A 19,211-nucleotide genomic window follows, 5' to 3' on the forward strand; every position below is an offset into this window, starting at 1 on the left:
GCCCTCCTGATCTATCTCCTGGACCCCCGGCCCCAGTCTGGCTCAGTCTGGTCCACACTCTGGAACCTGGTGGGACTGGGTATGGAGGGTCTTGAGTGTCAGCAGGCCACCTGCGTCCCACCTGGTGGGTGAGAAGGGTCCCACAGGTCAGCATGGAGGGACAGTGACCCTGTCTCTTCCGCTGGAAACCAGGCAAGGTCCCCCAGGGCCCGGCAGGGCCACCAGCACAGGCTGCCCTGGAGCATGGGGGAAAAGGCCGGGATCCTTCATTACCTGAACCCCATTTCCACACGTCACAAAACAGGAGTTTCCAAAATTAGAATTTATTTCAGTTTCTAAGGAATGAATCCCAGAGTGTGGCAGGAAGGACACGGCCAGCTCCTGATGCACACCTGATTTGACTCAACACTGAGTCGGGACAGACACAACCAGAGATGACCTGGGTCCAGGCTGGGGCTGCACAGGCCGTGCGTGTCCTGGACAGCCAGGAGGGAGGCTCCGCACACAGACGGCCGCTGGGCAGGGGGCCTGAGTGGGGCAGGCCCGGCCATAGCCCATGTCCTTGGCCTTCCACATAGGCGCACACATTCTCTGCCCACAGAGGGCCAGGACACCCTGGGCACCCCCTCACTCCGGGGGCTCAGGACACAGGCTTCCAGGGGAGGCCGCGCCTGGAGCCAGAGCTGATGTTTGGCTGCACACAAGCCCACTAGGGACAGACCCCAGAACACGAATTCTGTCCCCCTGGATTTAAGGCTGGTGTTTTTTTGACATTTACTTCAGTTTTTCTCTTTGAAATTAAAATTACCTGAGTAAAAGATTTTGAGACATTAAAAAAGCCAACAACACAGAATCCCTGCAGGCAGACGGCACCGGGGAGGTGGCGGCCGGGGCCAGGATGCTGGGGGCATGGCAGGGTCGGCTGGAGCTCAAGGGCCGGGCCTTTGTCCCAGTCTCGCCTGCCCTGGAGCCCCCAGGAGCCGCCCCTGGGCCGAAGCTCCCATGGCCGGAGCACAGGAAGGCACAGTGAGGTAGGGACAGTAGCCATTGTCCCCCGCCCGCCACCAGGGCTCAGAGGGCAGCGCACACCTCGGCTCCTCCTCCAAGCCCCTGCCCCCTTGGAGCTGGGCGTCTTGTCCAGAGGCCGGTGAACGGCTCCTGCAGTATGGGAGGGGAGGGGCTGCCGGGAGGCCTGAGCTCAGACAGTTAAATAATCCTTTATTTGGGTGGGCTGGGGGAGGGGTGACTGGACCAGGAGGGCAGGCGAGGCCGGGCCCAGACCCCCATGGGGGGTGGCAGGGGCCTCCGGCGGGCTAGGATGTGCCCAGGAAGTGCCACGGGGGCACTGGCTCCTCAGGGGCCCTAGCGGGCAGGGAGCAGTCTCCTACTTGTGCCGGGCCTCGGTCACCCTCTGCAGGCAGTACTGCGTGGCGGGCAGCGACAGGACCAGACTGGCAGTGCGGCGGCCCATCCAGTACACGCTGTAGCCCAGCAGACCGAAGAAGGCAGCCTTCACAGCCAACCGAGACACTCTGCCGGAGATGGATGGCGGGGGCACGCTGCGGGAGGGAGGGGGTGCTGGGCCTGGCTGGGGTGGGTTCCCCACACTGCAGCCCCAAGTCTGGATCACCGCCTCCTGCGGTTGGCCTCCCGGGGCTCAGCCTCCACCTGGGGCTCGCGGGGCCCATGCCCACGACGCCCACAACCACAGAGGGGACACACTTCCTGGGCTCGGCTGTGGGGAAGGACAAGGGCTCAGTACCTGCTCGGGCCTCAGCCTCACAGGCGGCCCCGCGCCCAGGGACAGCCGTCACCGTCAGAGGCCCGAGGCAGCTCAAGGCGCCGGGCGGCCTGGCGCAGCATGTAGGTCAGGTAGACGTCGCGCTCCGAGACGATGGTGCGGTGCAGGTCCGGGAACTCGCCGATCATCTCAGCCATCATCTGCTCCAGTAGGTCCTTCTGCTTGCAGCGTTCCACGTCGTCCTTGCTGTGGAGAGGGTGGCTGCAGCCCCGCAGGGATGGGGCAGGGGGTTGGGGGAGGGCTGGCACCGTGGACACCAGGCAGGGACCACAGCACGTTTGTTTGGGATTTGTGGCGGAAGGAAAGGGCAGGGAAGGCCTTGAGTGGCTGCACTTGGACCTGCACAGGAGGACCTAGAGCCTCCCACAGACCACCCTGCAGGCCAGCCGGGGTCCTGGGGGCAGCCCTACCTGATGGGGTCTGACAGGAAGCACAGGCCCCAAGCCAGCCTGACCTTCTGCCAGAAGGAGAGCGCAGCGATGGCCCTCTTGAAGGTGACAGGGATGGGCCGGTCACCCAGGTGGAACTTGCAGAAAGGCACCTTGCTGGCCTGGAGCAGAAGCTGGGTGTTGGGGAGCAGTGGGAGCCCCAGACCACCCCTGTGAGCCACATCCCTGTGGTCACCCCCTACCTCGCCCTGCGCCCACCTCCTTGAAGGCCTCCCTGAACTCGCCGCCCGGGGCCATGCCCAGCTGCTCCGTGATGTGCGCAGACACCTTCAGCAGCAGCATCTGCATCAGCCCCGACATGAGCCCGTTCTGCAGAGAGAGGGAGCAGGCATCAGCTGGAGGGTGGGGCTGGGGGTGCGCTGGGGGTGCGCCGGGGGAACGGCAGGACTGGGATGGCAGGCAGCACCAGCACAGAGCTCCGCCCCAGCCCCGTGCTGTGTCCTTGGTCCCCTCCCCGACAGGTGCAGGACCACCCTAGCATGCAGAGGGTGGGACCACAGCAGGGAGCGCTGGCTCAACAGTCACTTCTCAAAGGTAGCGCCCTTCAGAAAAGGCCTTCACAGGCCGGGTGCGGTGGCTCACGCCTATAATGCCAGCACTTTGGGAGGCCGAGGCGGGCGGATCACTTGAGGTCAGGAATTCTCTCAGACCAGCCTGGCCAACATGGCAAAACCCCATCTCTACTAAAAATATAAAAATTAGCTGGGTGTGGTGGTGGGCACCTGTAATCCCAGCTACTCAGGAGGCTATGGCAGAATCACTTGAACCCCAGAGGCAGAGGTTGCAGTGGGCCGAGATCACACCACTGCACTCCAGCCTGGGCGACAGAGCGAGACTGCTCCATCTCAAAAAAAAAAAAAAAAAAAGAAAAGAAAAGATCTTCACGAGGCGGTCTCGTGCTGCAAAGGGGCCGCCTTGAGCTGGCACAGACGCTGGGTGCTGGGCAGGCAGGCCGGAGAAGGGGCCTCGCCACTCACCTGCCTGCTGAGGCCAGCACAGCACTGCCGCTGGTGCAGACGCCAGGCCACCCACATCTTCAGCAACCACAGCCTGAGACCTACTGCCCCGGGTCTCGCCGGGCGGCTGGGGCCACAGGGGTGTCCATGTGCTGCCCACAGAAGTGCAGCAAAGCCCCGGGGGCCACACAGCGCCGGGCAATTGCTCACACCCTGCACACGCCCAGGGAAGGTCTGGGCCTGAGCCCTGGGAACATCCTGTCGGATGGAGGGCCCGTGTTTCCCCCCGGGCCCCGGCCACCCTGGAGAGCCCAGGCTAACTTAGGATGAGATGTGCATGGGGCCTTGGTCTGCTGGGACCAACTCCACCTCTGGAGGGGCTGGGGCCTGAGCTCAGCTATGCCTGTGACCAACCCTGGTAGAAACCCAGACACCAGGGCGCAGCGAGCCTCCCCCGGGGGGGACAGGTGAAGCGGACACCTGGTGTCTCCCAGACCCTGCCTCACAGCCCCTTCCCTCTGTGATGCCGCAGCACTGAGCACCACAGCACTGCCGAATTGTATGCCCCTTCGAGATCACTGGGCCCCAGGCTCTGGTGGGGAGGCTCTCTGGCACTGGGCCCTGGCTGGACCGGGGACTGCCCTTTACAAGATGGCCCACAGAGGTCTTTGGTGACTTCCCTCACCTGGAGAAATTAAAAAATGAAAGGCAGGTGCCAAATGTTTAGGGACATTTCTACAAGATCTCATTACAATTGTTTCCTTTGAACAAGGGGAAGGCAAACTGACTAGGGCTGGGGTCAAGGTATCCCTTTGAAAACACAAAGATTGGCCGGGCACGGTGGCTCATGCCTGTAATCCCAACACTTTGGGGGGCCGAGGTGGGTGGACTGCCTGAGCTCAGAAGTTTGAGATGAGCCTGGGCAAAATGGCAAAATCCCATCTCTACTAAAAATACAAAAAATTAGCCGGGTGTGGTGGCAGGCACCTGTAATCCCAGCTACCCAGGAAGCTGAGGCAGGAGAATCGCTAGAACCCAGGAGGCGAAGGTTGCAGTGAGCCGAGATTGCACCACTGCATTCTAGCCTGGACAACAGAGCGAGACTCTGTCTTAAAAAAAACAAAACAAAACAAAACAAAAAAACGAAATCACAAAGAACAATGAGAAAGTCCTGCCTCTGCAGTCACTGCAAGGCTGGAGAAGTGGGGACAGGAGGAGCCCTGAGCCCCACCCACTTTGGGGCCTGGGTGCGGTACCTGGGGGGCCAGCCTTGCAGTGAGACCTGATCCGTCCCCAGCGAAGGCTCAGCAGCCCAGTCCTCGGGCGACAGCCCCGGCCTCAGCTTGGAGAGCCACCCGTTTCCCCCTCCCTTGCCTGAAACCGGGTAATGGAGCCTCTTCCCTTTCTCCTGCCCCAGGGGAGGTCCCCAACCCGGCAATCCCCACAGCGGGCCAGGCACAGCCACACTGACTGGGGGCACGGGCCGTGGGAGGAACCTGGGCCACAGGCGCACAGGTGGCTTTGACTCCGACCCCGACCCGCGGCTGCGCACCTGCCTCACGGCCTGCTGCAGCTTCTCCAGGCTGAGCTCCTGGGCCTCCCGCAGCAGCGTGCTCTCATCCATCTTCAGCATGGACACACGGTACTGGCAGAGCTCCACGACCACCACGTCAGGCTGCACCTCCCGGATGGTCTGCAACAGCCACAGGCCACGCCTTGTGAACACGGCCAGCTCCCGGCCCCTCAGCACAGCTGACACCAACACCAGGGGCCCCATCCCAGGGGCAGCCAGCGTTGGCATCACCCCAGGGCTAGCTAACCCCCGCTGCTGCAGTGACAGCTCGGTTCTTTAAGCAACAAGAGAGGAAGCTGTGGAGCTTGCTCCTTGTCAAGTGGGAAGACGCATGAGGCTGTCATGGGCTCCCAGGCCAGGAACACCCGCGCATTCCAAGGGACCACAGAGTGTTTAAGCAGATGGCCTGCGGTGCACCACACACGGGCCCTGCCACGAGGTCCCTTTGAGTGCAGGGACACAGGACCTTACACCACCCCGCGTCCGGCGCTGTGGCGGGCGGTGGCCGCTCACCTTCACGACGTCCCTCCTTGCTGTCATCGCTGAAGTGGGCCTGTCCACCACACTACACCCTGCTTCCATCTTCAGCCACAGCTGGCACCGAGGCGGCGGTAGGTTGGGCTGCTGACGCCGCCGCTTTAGCTTCATCTCCAGGAGCAGATTGAAGGCGTCCACGTCGGCTGCAATAGCAGCACAGGCCGTTGTGAGCCCGGCCCACCCAGGGACACCACCGGGCCCACCCCAGGGACACCACCGGGCCCACCCAGGGACACCACCGGGCCCGCTGGCAGCCTGGGCTCCGGAACCCTCCCGGGTTCTGAGAATCGAACAGGTGCAGAGCACATGCCCCCTGACGAGTATCACACGCCACGTGCTTGGCCTGCCTGGTGATAGGAACAGCAGCTACCAACTCTGTGAGCTGGATGCCGTCGGGAAGCCAGGGCCTCAGGAGTCCTGTGCCCCACACACCCCATGAGGGCGACCTTGGGGGCTGCTGTGGATGACGCCTGGTGTGGGGGACAGTGTGGGGCGGGTGCTGCAGGGGGCGTAGCTAGGGGAGGGGCTCTGAGGCAAAGCAGGCCCCCCACCCCACTCAGGAGGGACAGGCTGAGGCCACAGCAAGGAGGGACTCCCATGCCGCTCACACTACTTGTGCTCAAGAGCCCCTCCATGCCCAGGGGCCAGCCTGTGCTGTTGGCAGCCCCTCCAAGAGGCTCCACTGTCAGGCAGGGCCGAGGAGCAGCTGCTGTTGGGGGGCAGGTCTGCCCTCTGGAGCACCAGGCCCAGCAGCACCTACCCCAGGTCTCGGCCAGGACCCTGCTCAGCACAAGCTCCAAGCCCCTGGCAGCGGTTGGCTGCCTCCCCCTCCTCCTTGACTCAACAGCCCAACATGGGGGAACGTGCCAGGGCCCTGAGGGAGACATACACAGGTTCTGGGGGTCCCCAGAAAGCACCCTGGGCACCGGCTCTGAAGCCTCTGATGACACAACAGGTTCCACGTTGGCCTGCAGGCGGAAGGGAGAGTTCAAGTCAGGGTCCATGTACCCCAGAAAGCCAGGGCTCCGTGGCAATTCCACGGACCACATACCCTGGAAAGGGCCCTGTGGCCGCTCCGTGGACCACACACCCTGAAAAGCAGGGTCTGTGGCCGCTCCGTGGATCCTAGGCCCCTTCCTGCTTGGCTGTCACTGGCACGGCCGCCATCAAGCTGGGCAGAGAGGGCCACCAGCCGCCTCAGCCCAGGGCCCCTCTCCCTCGGAGGTGCCTCCTGCCTGACCCTGGAGAGCCCTGTGAAGATCACCTTTGCAGAACAGCAGCCAGGAACTGACCCCGAGAACCCACACAGTGGGGAGGCCCCCCACCCCTGCCTCTGTGCATCCAGCCCAGCCTCTACCTCACCTCATGCGGTGGCTGCTGCTCCTCCCCGTCCATGGCTGGGCGGTGGCTTCCTGCACGGGTGGGGAGCCTGAGGAGAGGCATGAGAGGTGGAGTTTCCACCTGGAGCCCCAGGCCTGGCTTAGGACTCACTGTGTAGTGTTGTCAGTCTAGAACCATCTGTTGGGTGGGACTGGGGGCTCCTTTCCCCATATCCCCAAATGCCTCCTGCCCATCAAAGGCTACTGAGGTCCAGGGTCCATTCAGGCCAGGCCCGGGTAGTGAAAAGCCAGCAGACCCCCGGGGACCCCACCATAAGCAAAATGCAGACGGGCCTAGGGCGGGTTGCTGGTGCTCAGGCCTCATTCAGCACAGGGCCAGAGCTGCCCAACCTTCACCGCGGCATGGCGGGCAGACATAGGAAGGTGGCCCTGGGGTCTGCGCCTGATCTCAGGACACAGAACGCAGCTTCTGACGCGTGGCGAAGACCCCAGGGCCTTTGTACAAAAGCCACTTCCCCTTTCGGTAACTACGGCCCAGGCAACGTCAGCACAGAGTCAGCACAGACAGAGGAATCCGCAAAGCACACAGTTCAACGTGTTTGGAGCCAAGACCTTCTCTCCCAGATTAAGAGACAAACATGGTGTGGAAGGAACCATGGCAGAAACCCGGACAGGCTGGGGCAGCCATGCGAGGGGGCTGCCCCGACGCATCACAGCTCCCCACAGACCCTCAGAGAGAAACCAGGAGCTCAGGCTGGGGGCCCAGGAGCCTAAGGGAGAGAAAGAAAACAGCCAGGCTCCTGTAGCACCAGAGGCACATGCCGGCCAAGACCCATGGCACCCCTTGAGGTGAGGGCAGGGACCAGCAGGTTGTCCTGAGACTGGCCACGGAACGCCAGGAGCGACTGTTTACAAAGTCAGTGGCTCATGCATGTCCTGGCAGATGGATATGTCGCCAGGCAGAATCATTAAAATATCCAAAACAGGCCAGGCACGGTGGCTTACACCTAGCACTTTGGGAGGCCAAGATGGGCGGATTGCCTGAGCTCAGGAGTTCAAGACCAGCCTGGCCAACATAGACCATCCTGGTGAAACCAAGTCTCTACTAAAAATACACAAATTAACCAGGTGTGGTGGTGCATGCCTGTAATCCCAGCTACTGGGGAGGCTGATGCAGGAGAATCGCTTTGAACCTGGAAGGCAGAGGTTGCAGTGAGCTGAGATCATGTCACTGCATTCCGGCCTGGGTGACAAAGGGAGACAGTCTCAAGAAAAAAAAAAAAAAAAAATGAGCCGTTGGAAACCATTCTGAGCTGTCTAGTCTTGCAAGGTATTGTGGTTTTGTCTTGAAGTATCTGCATCAGTCAGAGACGATCATCTGTGGAGGAAACAACAGGGCTTGTGTGTGCTTCAGAAGGGGCCACTGCCAGGTTCTGCTCTGATGCCTGTGTGCATCTGGGGTCATTTTCGTATCACTACTGCTGCCCACTTCTCAGAACTCATAAGAAAAAGGAACAATGAGTAATAAGATGCTACGTCAGGTTCCTTTCCTCTGCAAACCCTGTTGGCAAACAGCCGCAAGCACAGACCCCAGCCCCAGCCAGGACTCACAGACCCAGCTGGGTCCTGGCCACACATGTCCGAGTTAAGATGCCTCCAAGCTCAGGTGTCCTCACCTGTGAACAGGAAGGAGCTCTCCGTGCAGTGTCTAGGAGGGCAGTCAGAGGCTGGGGTGGCAGGGACAGTTCTGAGCAGGGGAAGGGGTCTCAGTGCAACCAGAGGCCCCATCTGAAGCTGACCGAGAAGAGGGCAGCCCACCCTGAGGACAGCCGGGACTTCTGGAAGAGGAACTGGCCTGGTTTGGAGCAGGTGGTGCAATGGGACCGTGGTAGGGGAGGTCAGCTGAGACTAAAGAGACAGCTGATAAACACCAGGCTGGCCTGGGAACCCAGTCCTCATGCCCCCGGGGGCCTTGAGCCTCTGCAGAGGGCAAGGGGAGCCCACCCCACAGGCTCCCCTCTGGGGCCGTGCGGCCTTGGCAGGGGGTCCCACTCCTTTCCACCTGGGTTTGAGTCTGGACCCAACCCTGGCCTGGGCGTCTTAATGGTTGGCACATCCAGGAAGTGCTGCTGGCACTGGTCAGAGCAAAACCAGGCCTCGGCAACTTGGGCTGCCTCCTTCCCCTTTTGCAGATGAAAGCTACAAAACCCGCTGGAAGCTGTTGTGAGCAGCTGCCAGGCCAGCTGGCCCAGACAAGCACCCGGTCCGGGGGACGGCCGCCTCCCTGGGTCCAGCTGCACACGGAAGTTGGGACTCTTACGAGCACGGGGGCGCACTAGGCTGGAGTCTGAGAAGCAGTTTCTTACGAGCACGGGGGGGAAACTCACACACAGAAGTCAGGACTCTGAGAGCAGCGCAAGGCTGCTGGCGCGCACGGGGGAAGCTCCTTAAAGAAACTCTTGTGCAGCCGGTGGGAGGCTGCCTCGGCCCAGCCAACGGGAGGCGCCCACGTTGCCACAGCCCTTCCCCCATGGGTGTGGCAGCCCCAGGTCTGCGGTCAGCCCCCACCCTCCACCCAGCCTGGCCAGACCCGCCTCTGAGGCCGGCCCCGGGTGCGCCTGTGGCCATGGACAAGGCAGGATCTCAGTTGCAGCAGCAGGCGCTGATCCTGACCCCAGTCGTGCCACAGGGTGGGCATGCACAGGTCTCCTGTTGGGGCGGGCAGAGAAGCCTTCCTAGCCGGCAGCCAAGCCTTGAGTAGGACGATGTCAGTGCCACCAGAGGCAGTGCCAGCCCCCAGCCCTGGCCCCTGCAGCCTCTCAGCAGAGGCGTGCTGCCTGCAGGGGGCCAGGCGGAAGGTCACTGAGGCCCCTCCAGCACCTAAAGCCCGTGATTCTGGGGGACATATCTGGCAGTCACCCTCACAGTTCCAGCACTCTCTTTCCCTCCTCACTGAGGCCCCTGGAAACTCTAGGGTGTGATTTCAGGTCACCAGCCCTCCTCCCTCTAGCCTGCTCCAGGCAGCCATGCTCTCAGACATTTACAGCTGGGCCCAGAGCCTCTCCCAGCTGCCTGGCGGTGAGCAAAGGGCCCTGGCCCGAAAGCCACAGATGCTGGGCCTGGACTCTGAAGTGTCTTCAGAGGCAATGTCTGAAGAACCACCCACCTGGATCCCACCCCTACAACCAACCTCTGGGTCCCAGCAGAGCCGTCACCTGGGGTCCAGCCAGCACACACTGCAGCCACCCCCTTCCTACCTGTCCTCTTCAGATACACTCAGGCCCATCAGCAGAGACCAGCAGACCCCGGCTGCCCCCGCGGGGGGACAGACACCTCTCCTTCCCAAATCCCCAGTGCTGGCACTGCCCCAGGGAGCCTCACAGCAGCTTCTGGCCTTGTTACCCGTGAGGCCAACCCGCTGGGAGGCAGTGCAGCCTGGAAGGAAGCCAGACGCTTCTATCAGACCAGCTGCACTTCACCCTCACTGCCCCGCACAGATGTCCACCGACCAGGACTGGGGTGGGTGCTGAACACAATTTGTGGGAGATGCCTCCTGAGCACGGGTAGCCGGCAGACAGGGTCCTCGGATCTCAGACCCCAGCGCTGCCCTGGGCAGGATGCTTCAAACGAGCCTCCGGTTAAGGCGGGAACTTGCCTCCGGGGTCAGAATCCCACCTGCCTCACACAGGTGGCCCTCTCTTGGCTGCAAGCACAAGCCACATTCAGACGCTGCTTTAGCGGTCGGCCTCAGCCTCTGAGCTTCTCTGCCACAGCATGATCTGTCCCAAAGGCAAAGAACAGGGTGGAGACCCACGGGCAAGAAAAGACTCAGCAGCCTGATTTCAGGAGACCCTAGGCACTGCCTCTGAAGACACTTGTTCTCCAAGGGCTGTTCCTCATCGGTAAAAAGGGGTATCTGGCTTTGGAAACCATGATCTTCTGTCCAGACGAAGCCTCTGAGAGTCCCCAACAGCGCAGGAGGACATCTGTTGTGCTCAAGAAAAGCCCTAGACACAAAATCAGAGCAGCATCTATAGTCCTTTGGCATCAGAGAAGGCTGTTTGCATCCAATGTCCCGCAGGGCATCTGTCCCAGGACATGACATCTAGTCCCGGGCTGTTTGCATCCAACGTCCCGCAGCGTCAGGCTCCACAGATGTCTCAGACGGCACATCCCACCTGCCTGCTCAGGCCCCACTGCTACAGACTGAACTGTGTCCCCCAAAACCCACAGGTTAGAGCCCTAACTCCCACTATGAAGGTATTAGAAGGTGGGGCCTCCGGGAGGTGATCAGGTTCAGATGAGGTCATAAGTGCAAAGCCCCTGTGACTGGGTTAGTACTCCTGGAGAAGACACCACGCAGCTCTCACTCCCCCAGGTGAGAACGCCGCAAGAGGGGGCCTGTCTACAAGCCAGGAGGCTGGATGGCAACCAGTGACCTTTGACCTGGGACGTCCAGCCCCTAGAACTCTGAGAAAATTAATTTCTGTTTTTTCCCAGCACCAGTGAGGCACGGTGGGAGAAGACTACTCGCCCACAGCCCCAGCTACTCAGGAGAGGCTGAGGTAGGAGAACTGTCTGAGGTCTGGAGTTTAAGACCAGCCTGGGCAACTTAGCGAGATCTCATTTTCTTTTTTTTTATTTGAGACAGAGTGTCACTCTGTCGCCCAGGCTGGAGTGCCGCAGCGTGATCTCAGCTCACTGCAATCTCCCCCACCCCGGGGTCCAAGCGATTCTCCTGCCTCAGCCTCCTGAGTAGCTGGGATTACAGGCGCGCGCCACCACACCCAGCTAATTTTTGTATTTTTAGTAGAGATGGGGTTTCACCATGTTGCCCAGGCCAGTGTTGAACTCCTGACCTCCTAATCCACCTGCCTCGGCCTCCCAAAGTGCTGGGATTACAGGCGTGAGCCACCGCACCAGGCCGAGACCTCATTTTTGTTTTTGTTTTTGAGACAGAGTCACACTCTGTTGCCCAGGCTGGAGTGCAGTGGCGTGATCTCAACCTCTGCCTCCCGGGTTCGAGTGATTCTCCTGCCTCAGCCACGCAAGTAGCTGGGATTACAGGCACCTACCACCATGTCTGGCTAATTTTTGTATTTTTAGTAGAGACGGGGTTTTGCCATATTGGCCAGGCTGGTCTTGATCTCCTGACCTCAGGCGATCCACCCGCCTCAGCCTCCCAAAGTGCTGGGATTATAGGTGTGAGCCACCACACCCAGCCTGTTTTTTTTTTGTTTTTTTTTTTTTTGAGATGGAGTCTCGCTCTGTTGCCCAGGCTGGAGTGGGTATGATCTCGGCTCACTGCAAGCTCCGCCTCCTGAGTTCATACCATTCTCCTGCCTCAGCCTCCCGAGTAGCTGGGACTACAGGCGCCCGCCACCATGCCTGGCTAATTTTTTGTATTTTTTAGCAGAGACGGGGTTTCACCATGTTAGCCAGGATGGTCTCAATCTCCTGAGATTGTGATCTGCCCGCCTCGGCCTCCCAAAGTGCTGGGATTACAGGCGTGAACCAACACACCCAGCCCAGCCTATTGTTTTTTTAAAGTTTCCTGGTCTGTGATGTTTTGTTACAGCAGCTAGAGCTAAGACACCCATCCTATCCCTTTCACCCTACTAGAAACTGCCTCCCAGACTCCAGCCTAGCTTCCTAGTGCAGACCAAAAGCTAGCTAGCACCAAATGCAGTTCCCAGAAAAAACCCATCTCTCAACCAACCCACTAGACCGCTCAGAAAGCCCAGGTTCCAAACTGGTCAGACCTGGGGGTTGCAGAAATGACAAACTTGGAGGGACCAGGGTGTGGCCCAGAGCTCTGACCTCCCCTGCTTTCCATTTCTGAGGCCTGGCGCCTTTGGCCACAGGAAACCTCTCCCGGGTCTGGTGGGACCGCTTCACGCAGGTGTGGCAGAACTGGGAGACAGGAAACACACCTGAGCCAGAACCCGAGGCCTCCTTGCCAGCACACCTGGCAGCTCCCAACCTCCTGGGACCTGGTCACAGCCAATGCAGAGCCCCCACACTAACCACCATGCAGGGGGCCCCACAGGCTCCTGCCACCCACCCACCCTGCCAGGCCCGCTCCTCGGACCCCACAGCATCAGGGCCTCCGGCGAGGCTGGCCAGCAGCCCCACCAGTCACACTGCAGGGGCAGCGGCAGCAAGCCGGGAGCAGAGACACAGGGCAGTGAGCCTGGCGGCCCGCACAGCCTCTTTAGGGACCTACAAGCTAGGAGGCGCCCATCTGGAGGCTACCGACGCTGCGGGAGTCCCGCACGGACCTTAGCATCTTCGCAAGTTCCTGGTTGTTTCTGGGACGCCAGTGCCCAGACAGCTCCCACTCCATTTTTCTTGTAAGGTTTTGAAAAAGACACACGGCAGCTTCATAGTAGCTCAGTTACGAAGCCCTTTTAAGCTTGGGCTGAGCACAGCGGGGGACGATCAGGCGTCCACTTCGCCCATATGGGAACCCCGCTCTGCTCCACTTGAAGGGCAAAGGCTCCCACAGAGGAGCGAAGCCCCAGGTTTCAGCGGGGCCGGAGGGTCAACGGGGGTCCAGGGCCTCACGCTTGGCCTCCCCAGCACCCCAGAGACCCGCAGGCCTGGGCCGCCTTCCTCCACTCTCACCTCGGCCGGCTCCACCATAGGTGGGAGGCAGGGATGGTTGGGGCCCTCCCGACCCGCGAGGGCCCTGGGACTACAGGTCCGACCCGCGCCCTCCCGCGAGGCCGCAGCTGACCCTCCCGGCCCCAAGCCCTGGGGGCTCCGCTCCTCGGCAGCGTCGCTCCAGGAAGCGGTGGTGGGGAACGCTCAGGGCCTGCTCCCACCCAAACCTGACCCGGGCCTGACCCCCACGACATGCTCCCCCGGCTCCGAAACCTGACCCCAGCCTGGCCCCACGACCTGCTACCCTGGCCCCAAACCTGACCCGGGTCCGGCCCCCCACGACCCTGCTCCACCGGCCCCAAACCCTGAACCTGACCCCCACGACCTGCTCCCCTGGCCCCAAAACCTGAACCTGACCCGGGCCTGACCCCCACGACCTGCTACCCCGGCCCCAAAACCTGACCCGGGCCTGACCTCCCCGGCCCCCACCCCCCGACTCGGGCTGGCTCCTCCCGCCCCCCACAGTCACCCCATGGCCCTGACCCGGGCCCGCCCCCCGCCCGGTGCCGGGCCCCGTCCTCACGCACGCGCTGTCCGCGCCGCGCGGCGTACCAAGGCGAGGCAGCGGCGCTCCTTAGCCGGCCTCCATGCGGCGCGGGACCTCAACGGACGGGGCGGACTGGGGCCGAGGGGCGGGGCGGGACGGACGGGCCAAGGGCGCCGGCGGCCGCGCGGCATGCCGGGAAAGGTATTCTCACGCGCTTCCCGCTTGGCCCTGGCCTGCGACTGCGGACTACACTTCCCAGGGGGCCGCGCGCGAGGCCCCGCCCCGCCTCGGCGCCCCCGGGTCCTAAGAAGCACCGGCAAGCACTAGGGAGGCAGGGTTCGAGTCCCGACGCGGCCACGGCCTTGCGAGGCGCGCCCACGTTCTCTGGTCGCAGCTCCCAAGCTGTGAAATGGGGACAATGCTCGCACGGCGTCCACAGGGTGGTTTGGAGTCGAATAATATTGAAATGTAACTGTTTTGTGAGCCGTCAGTCCCACACGAAACGGACAGCCCATAGTGGCAAGCGAGGAGCCAAGAACATGGGATCGGGGAACGCGCCGACAGGGCCTCGGCCTGACCCCCTCCCCTCTGGGGATCGGCCTAGTCCATCCTCCGGGGGTCAGCCCAGAGCCGTCCCTGACCCGGGACTCATGCCTCAGTGGGACCTCAGCCTTGCCGCAGGTCGGGGCACCCCGGGGAGGTCGGGCCCCAGGGGCCCCGCAGCCAGCCCGGCGGAGAACAGGGACCGGGCGGGAGTCTTAGGGCGGGCCGACCCCTGGCCTCATGGACCCTGGCGCGCGGTCACTTCCGATCGTCCCGAGGGCCCCAGGGGGACCCGGCTGGCCGCGGCCACCCCGACGCTAGACCCTCGCTGTGCGCCTTCGGCCCCGAGGGCAGGGAGAGACTGTCTGGCCCCACCCGCCGCGCCCCTCCTGCCCGGGCTCCTGGCCCCCTTGCTGCACCCAGCCTCTCCCAGGGCGGCCAGGACCCGGCGGCCAAGTTGCTGCGCGCTTCAGGGAACGGCGCGGACGGGGGGTTGGGCGTAGCGAGGGTCCTGGGCCCCCAGCTGCTGCGCCGTCCACCTGCCCCGCTCGCCTGCAATGGTCAGGCCGCGCATCCCGGGCCCACGACTTCCTCCTCCACGACCCCCGCTTCTTGGCTGACCTGGCGCTGGCGCTGGGCTTAGTGCAGGCGTGGGCGTGGCGATGGTTTGCCTGCGGGCTGCATGCGCGGCCCCCACAGCCAGCTCCCCGAAGCTCTGCACCCACCTCTACCGCGCTGACCCAGCCCCAGGGATCAGGTCCTTGGAGCGGGGCCTGCCCTGGGGCCAGGACTCCAGTCACCAGGTAAGGGCTGCTGTGTCTTCCTGCCAGGCGCTGATGAGTTAGTTGGGGAAAGGGGCCAGGTGGGGCCCAGCTGGGGAACCCTTTAGGAGAGGGAGGAGGGCGCACCTCTCTACTCCAAGTGCCCTAGGACCAGCTACTCTCTGGAGCTAGGGTGAGGACCTCAGTGAGGGCTGCCCCGCGCAGGAACCTGCAGCGACCCTGGAAGGCTGACCCAGCAGGCCGGGGGTTGCGGGAGTCCAACGCAGCGCCCGGGTCCGGTCTGGGTCTGCCTGAAGCGGTCCACCAGGACTCCGTGCTGGGGAGCCTGCTTCCTTCCAGGCTCCAGGAAGGGAGGCCCCGGCCCCAGCCCCAGGTTCTGAGGAGCTACCCTGGCTCAGGTGGCCTGCAGGGGTCCCCTCAGGTCCCCAGTCCTGGGTCTGTGGGTGGTCCTCCCGGGGTCCAGGGGGTGGGTGAAAATGACTGTCCACACAGCAGCAGGCTGGGCTCCCTGCTGCAGGCTGGGCTGGCTGCCCACTGAACTCTCTTACACAAGAGGCTCCGCCCCCTCCTACAGCTTCCTGGTCCCCAAAGAGGCCACTGTCCTCCTGGGTGAAGGACACTCACTTTGGGCCCTAGGGCCTCTGGCTCACACCCTCTCCATTCATTCTCATTGTTTGCTGCCTTTGCGGTCATTCTGCCTTTCTGACCACCTCAGCCACATCCTCACAGGAGGGCAGTGGTTGGCAGTGGCCCCGGCTCTACCTCATACATTTCTCAGCGCTGGGTTGGTGTGGAGGGAAGATCCCTGGCCTGGGAGCTGGAGGCCTGGGTTCTCAGTCCTGGCCGTCTGGCCGTCTGGAATGGTTGCAAGGTCCTCACGGAGCCCCTCCTTCTCCACGAGAGCAACAGTACTATCCACCTGCCAGGCCTGCCTATGCTCAGGGAGGGTGAGGGGCAGGGAGGAGGCACTATTTCAAACCAACGCCAGCCCCTGGGCTGCAGAACGACCCTCTGGCTCACCTGGGCAAGGTGGCCGGTCGGGGAGGGGAGGGTGTCCGAGATCCCAGCCTCCGGTGGGCAGTAGACAGTGGAGAAGCAGAACTGCCCTCCGATCCGGCGGGGGTCCCCTACAGGGCTACACTAGGCTGTGGGGGGTGAGAAGCAGAAAAGGGGGAGATTGAGTCCTTGGGGAGCATGTGGGGGACACTGAGGCAGGACCTCAGCCGCTGGCCCTGCACCACCACCCACACCCCAGGCTGGGCTTGTCTTCTAAAGGTCTGCTCCCAAGCCTGCTTTTCTCTGGGCAGGCTCTGTACCTTCCGCTGTAGGGGGCAGGCAGGGTTGCCTTGGGAAGAGGGTCAGGTGGAAGTGGAGGACGTGCACCCTGGGGTGCCAGAGCTTTTGAGGCCCCGACCCCGGGGGGCTGGCCATGTGGATGCCCTGTTCATGGAGCAGCCAGAGGAGGTGTTTCTTGAGGTGCCGTGGGGGCAGTGAGGAGGAGTCCTAGGGAGGGTGGGGGCCCTCAGGAACAGAAACAAACTGTGTGAAGCCATTTGTGCTGGGAGGGACAGTCTTGGTCCCCAGCTGGCTTTGTCCTCAAGGGGTGGACCTTGAGGAAGGGCCAAGTCCCATTCGGAGCAGAGTGACAGATCCCACAGAAGCAGGCGTTGGGGCAAGGGGAGGGAGGGAGCCCCATGGGGGAAGGGGGTTGGGGCTGGTTCAGCCCTGACCCAGTGCCAAGGGTGAGCGCCACACTTTCAGGCCTCTGCCCGCCTGCCTCTAGGAACATGGCACAGCTGGCAAGGACATAGCCAGAGGAACAGCTCTGGGGATGAGATGGTGACGTTGCCTGGGAGAGTCGGGAGCCAGCGTCTCACTGCAGGATGGACACCAGTTCCCCATCATGGGCCGCGAGGAGGGCCGGCTCCAGCACAGGACGGGGTGCTCACTTGAGGCACGAACCTCTTTCCAGACAGGAGTTGGTTTGACACCTCCTGCCAGGCCGAGGCCCACAGGCGGGGGATGGGCAGCGTGGCTGCTGCCCGTGGCCCTGGCCCCATTGAAGACTCCAGGTGGCTCCACCTGAGGCCTCCTGTGTACCCCAGCTCAGCTCAAGCCCCACATCAGCCTAGATGTTTTCTGGGCAGGGACAGCTCCTCTCACGATCTGGGAGGCAGGGCCTGAGGGACTCAGCACCATCCAGACCAGCTGCCCCCAAGGACTACTGGACGTCTCCCTCTCTGAGCCGAGCCATGCAGGATGCTGGGTGGCCTCTGGGGCAGGGAGGATGGGTGCAGGTGGGCAGGGTGCACGTGTGAGGATGAGGAGGGCCCCGGAGGTAGGACCTCAGCCCCAGCTTGAGAGCAGCAAGGATGCCCATGGCAAACGCTACCACTGGAGGCCAGCATCCCTTGGGTCTCCTCAGCTGCCATGTCCTGCCCACCCTCGCCACTGAGCTGGTCTGTGGGTGCAGGACCAAGGCGATGCTGCCAAGGCCCAGGGCTCAGCCCTCCCTGCACAACCAGGCTGGCCTGGGCTGGCATCTGTGGGAATGCTGGGCACATGGGTGTGCAGGCTGGGGAGGTGTCCCGAGTTAGGTGAGCATGAAGAACTGCGTTTCTTTTTTTCTTTTTTGAGACGGAATCTCGCTCTGTCACCCATGCTGCTGGAGTGCAGCGGCACGATCTTGGCTCACTGCAACCTCCACCTTCTGGGTTCCAGCGATTCTTCTGCCTCAGCCTCCTGAGTAGCTGAGATTACAGGTGCGTACCACCACGCCCGGCTAATTTTTGTATTTTTAGTAGAGACGGGGTGTCACCATGTTGGCCAGGATGGTCTCAAACTCCTGACCTGATGATCTGCCCACCTCAGCCTCCCTAAGTGCTGGGATGACAGGTGTGAGCCACCGCGACCGGCCAAACTGTGCCTTTTATTTTCTGCTTTGTTGCTTTGACCTCTGGGGCCTTGCTGGCCCTGGTGAGACTGCCTCTCCTAGGGCCCACCGATCTGTCAGCAAACAACTTCCTGTGCAAGCTCCTGGGTTCAGGGCCCACACCCCCTCCAGGCCTCCTCCGTGGGCTCTCACACACTAGGCCCTATCCCCCGCCCTTGTCGCCCTGGGCTATGTACCTGGCAGCCAGGGACAGCCCCTGCCCAGCACCCACCAGGGTGTCCACTCTGGAGTCCCGAGCCTGCAGCCCCACCCCACTCGTTCCTTTGGTGGAGTCACGGTGAAGGCCCTGCCCACACTTCCCCCCATTGCCTGTGTCTGTGACAATCCGGTGCCCTCCTGCGTGGCCCTGGGTGGCACGGGGTATCTGAGTAAATTTATTTTTTTTTAGAGACAGGGTCTCGTGGAGTCACCCAGGCTGGAATGCAATCGCGCAATCATGGCTCACTGCAGCCTCAAATCCTGTCCTCAAGTGATCCTCCCACCTCAGCCTCCCATGACAGGCATATGCCCTGGCGCCTGGCCCAGCTCTTTTAACGGCAAGAGGCCTCACCAGCCCGGAAGAATATACAAACCTCCGTTTTAATGTGGAGGGCGCGATACACCCTCCAGCTTGTGTCCCCATGTGTCTCACACTAGGCCCTGGCTGTGGGGGCCACACCCTGGAGAGACCCTTCCTCCTGACTCCTAGGAACCCAGGAAGCCCTGCCCTGCCCACTCAGGGCTGCTCCAGGAGGGGCCTGGCGATAGGGCTTCCAGGAAACCCAGACCAGGTAGGAGGTGACACTGTTCTGATCTCAGCCGAGCCCACCCTTGCAGTTAGTGGCCTACACCACCAACCCCACTCCAGCCCCCATGGGGTTCTGGCCTAGCTGCCCAGCCACCTGTCTTCAAGGAGCCTCTGTTCAGACTCTCAGGGTCACCTGCCGGGGTCTACAGGGCACGTGGCTCCATGGTGCACCCACGGGAGCAGCCTTGTTCCATGGAGTCCTGGGCCCAGCAAAGGCGCCTGCACAGGACCTCCGTGTTGTTTTGAGCATCCCAGACCACACTGAGGGCACCTCCTCCAGGAAGCCTTCCTGGATCCTGCCAGTTCTCTGTTCTCCTAGAGGGTGCCTCACACTCCC

At 62.4% G+C, this 19,211-nt stretch overlaps 1 protein-coding gene across 6 annotated transcripts; it reads right to left on the minus strand.

Moving 5' to 3' along the window:
- Positions 1-304: 304 nt before the first annotated feature.
- Positions 305-13,963, minus strand: TRABD (TraB domain containing). 6 transcript variants are annotated; one of them, XM_017888074.1, is made up of 10 exons: positions 13,875-13,894; positions 9,044-10,663; positions 6,679-6,745; positions 6,206-6,284; positions 5,293-5,459; positions 4,759-4,899; positions 2,449-2,559; positions 2,212-2,351; positions 1,815-1,987; positions 305-1,735 (listed from the first exon to the last, which is right to left on the minus strand). In XM_017888074.1, the coding sequence occupies exons 3-10, from the start codon at positions 6,709-6,711 to the stop codon at positions 1,314-1,316; spliced, it is 1,266 nt and encodes a 421-aa protein (XP_017743563.1). In that variant the 5' UTR covers positions 6,712-6,745; positions 9,044-10,663; positions 13,875-13,894; the 3' UTR covers positions 305-1,313. The 6 variants fall into 6 exon arrangements, with proteins under 6 accessions (XP_017743563.1, XP_017743562.1, XP_017743561.1 ...); XM_017888073.1 differs by lacking the exon at positions 9,044-10,663 and having other exon boundaries at positions 13,875-13,963; XM_017888072.1 differs by lacking the exon at positions 9,044-10,663 and having other exon boundaries at positions 13,850-13,961.
- Positions 13,964-19,211: the final 5,248 nt, after the last annotated feature.

The sequence above is a fragment of the Rhinopithecus bieti genome, unplaced genomic scaffold (genome assembly GCF_001698545.2).
Source record: "Rhinopithecus bieti isolate Rb0 unplaced genomic scaffold, ASM169854v2 scaffold_17174, whole genome shotgun sequence".
Lineage (NCBI taxonomy): Eukaryota > Metazoa > Chordata > Mammalia > Primates > Cercopithecidae > Rhinopithecus > Rhinopithecus bieti.

Bases quoted from the DNA above. Each gene is read 5' to 3' on its own strand.
- TRABD (XM_017888071.1), bottom strand. From the start codon at position 13,002: ATGGAGTGGGAGCTGTCTGGGCACTGGCGTCCCAGAAACAACCAGGAA. The intron at 6,746-12,937 runs GTCCGTGCGGGA...GCCTCTCCTCAG, and splicing joins GAACTTGCGAAGATGCTAAG to GCTCCCCACCCGTGCAGGAA. The intron at 2,352-2,448 runs GTGGGCGCAGGG...CTTCTGCTCCAG, and splicing joins TCAGGGAGGCCTTCAAGGAG to GCCAGCAAGGTGCCTTTCTG.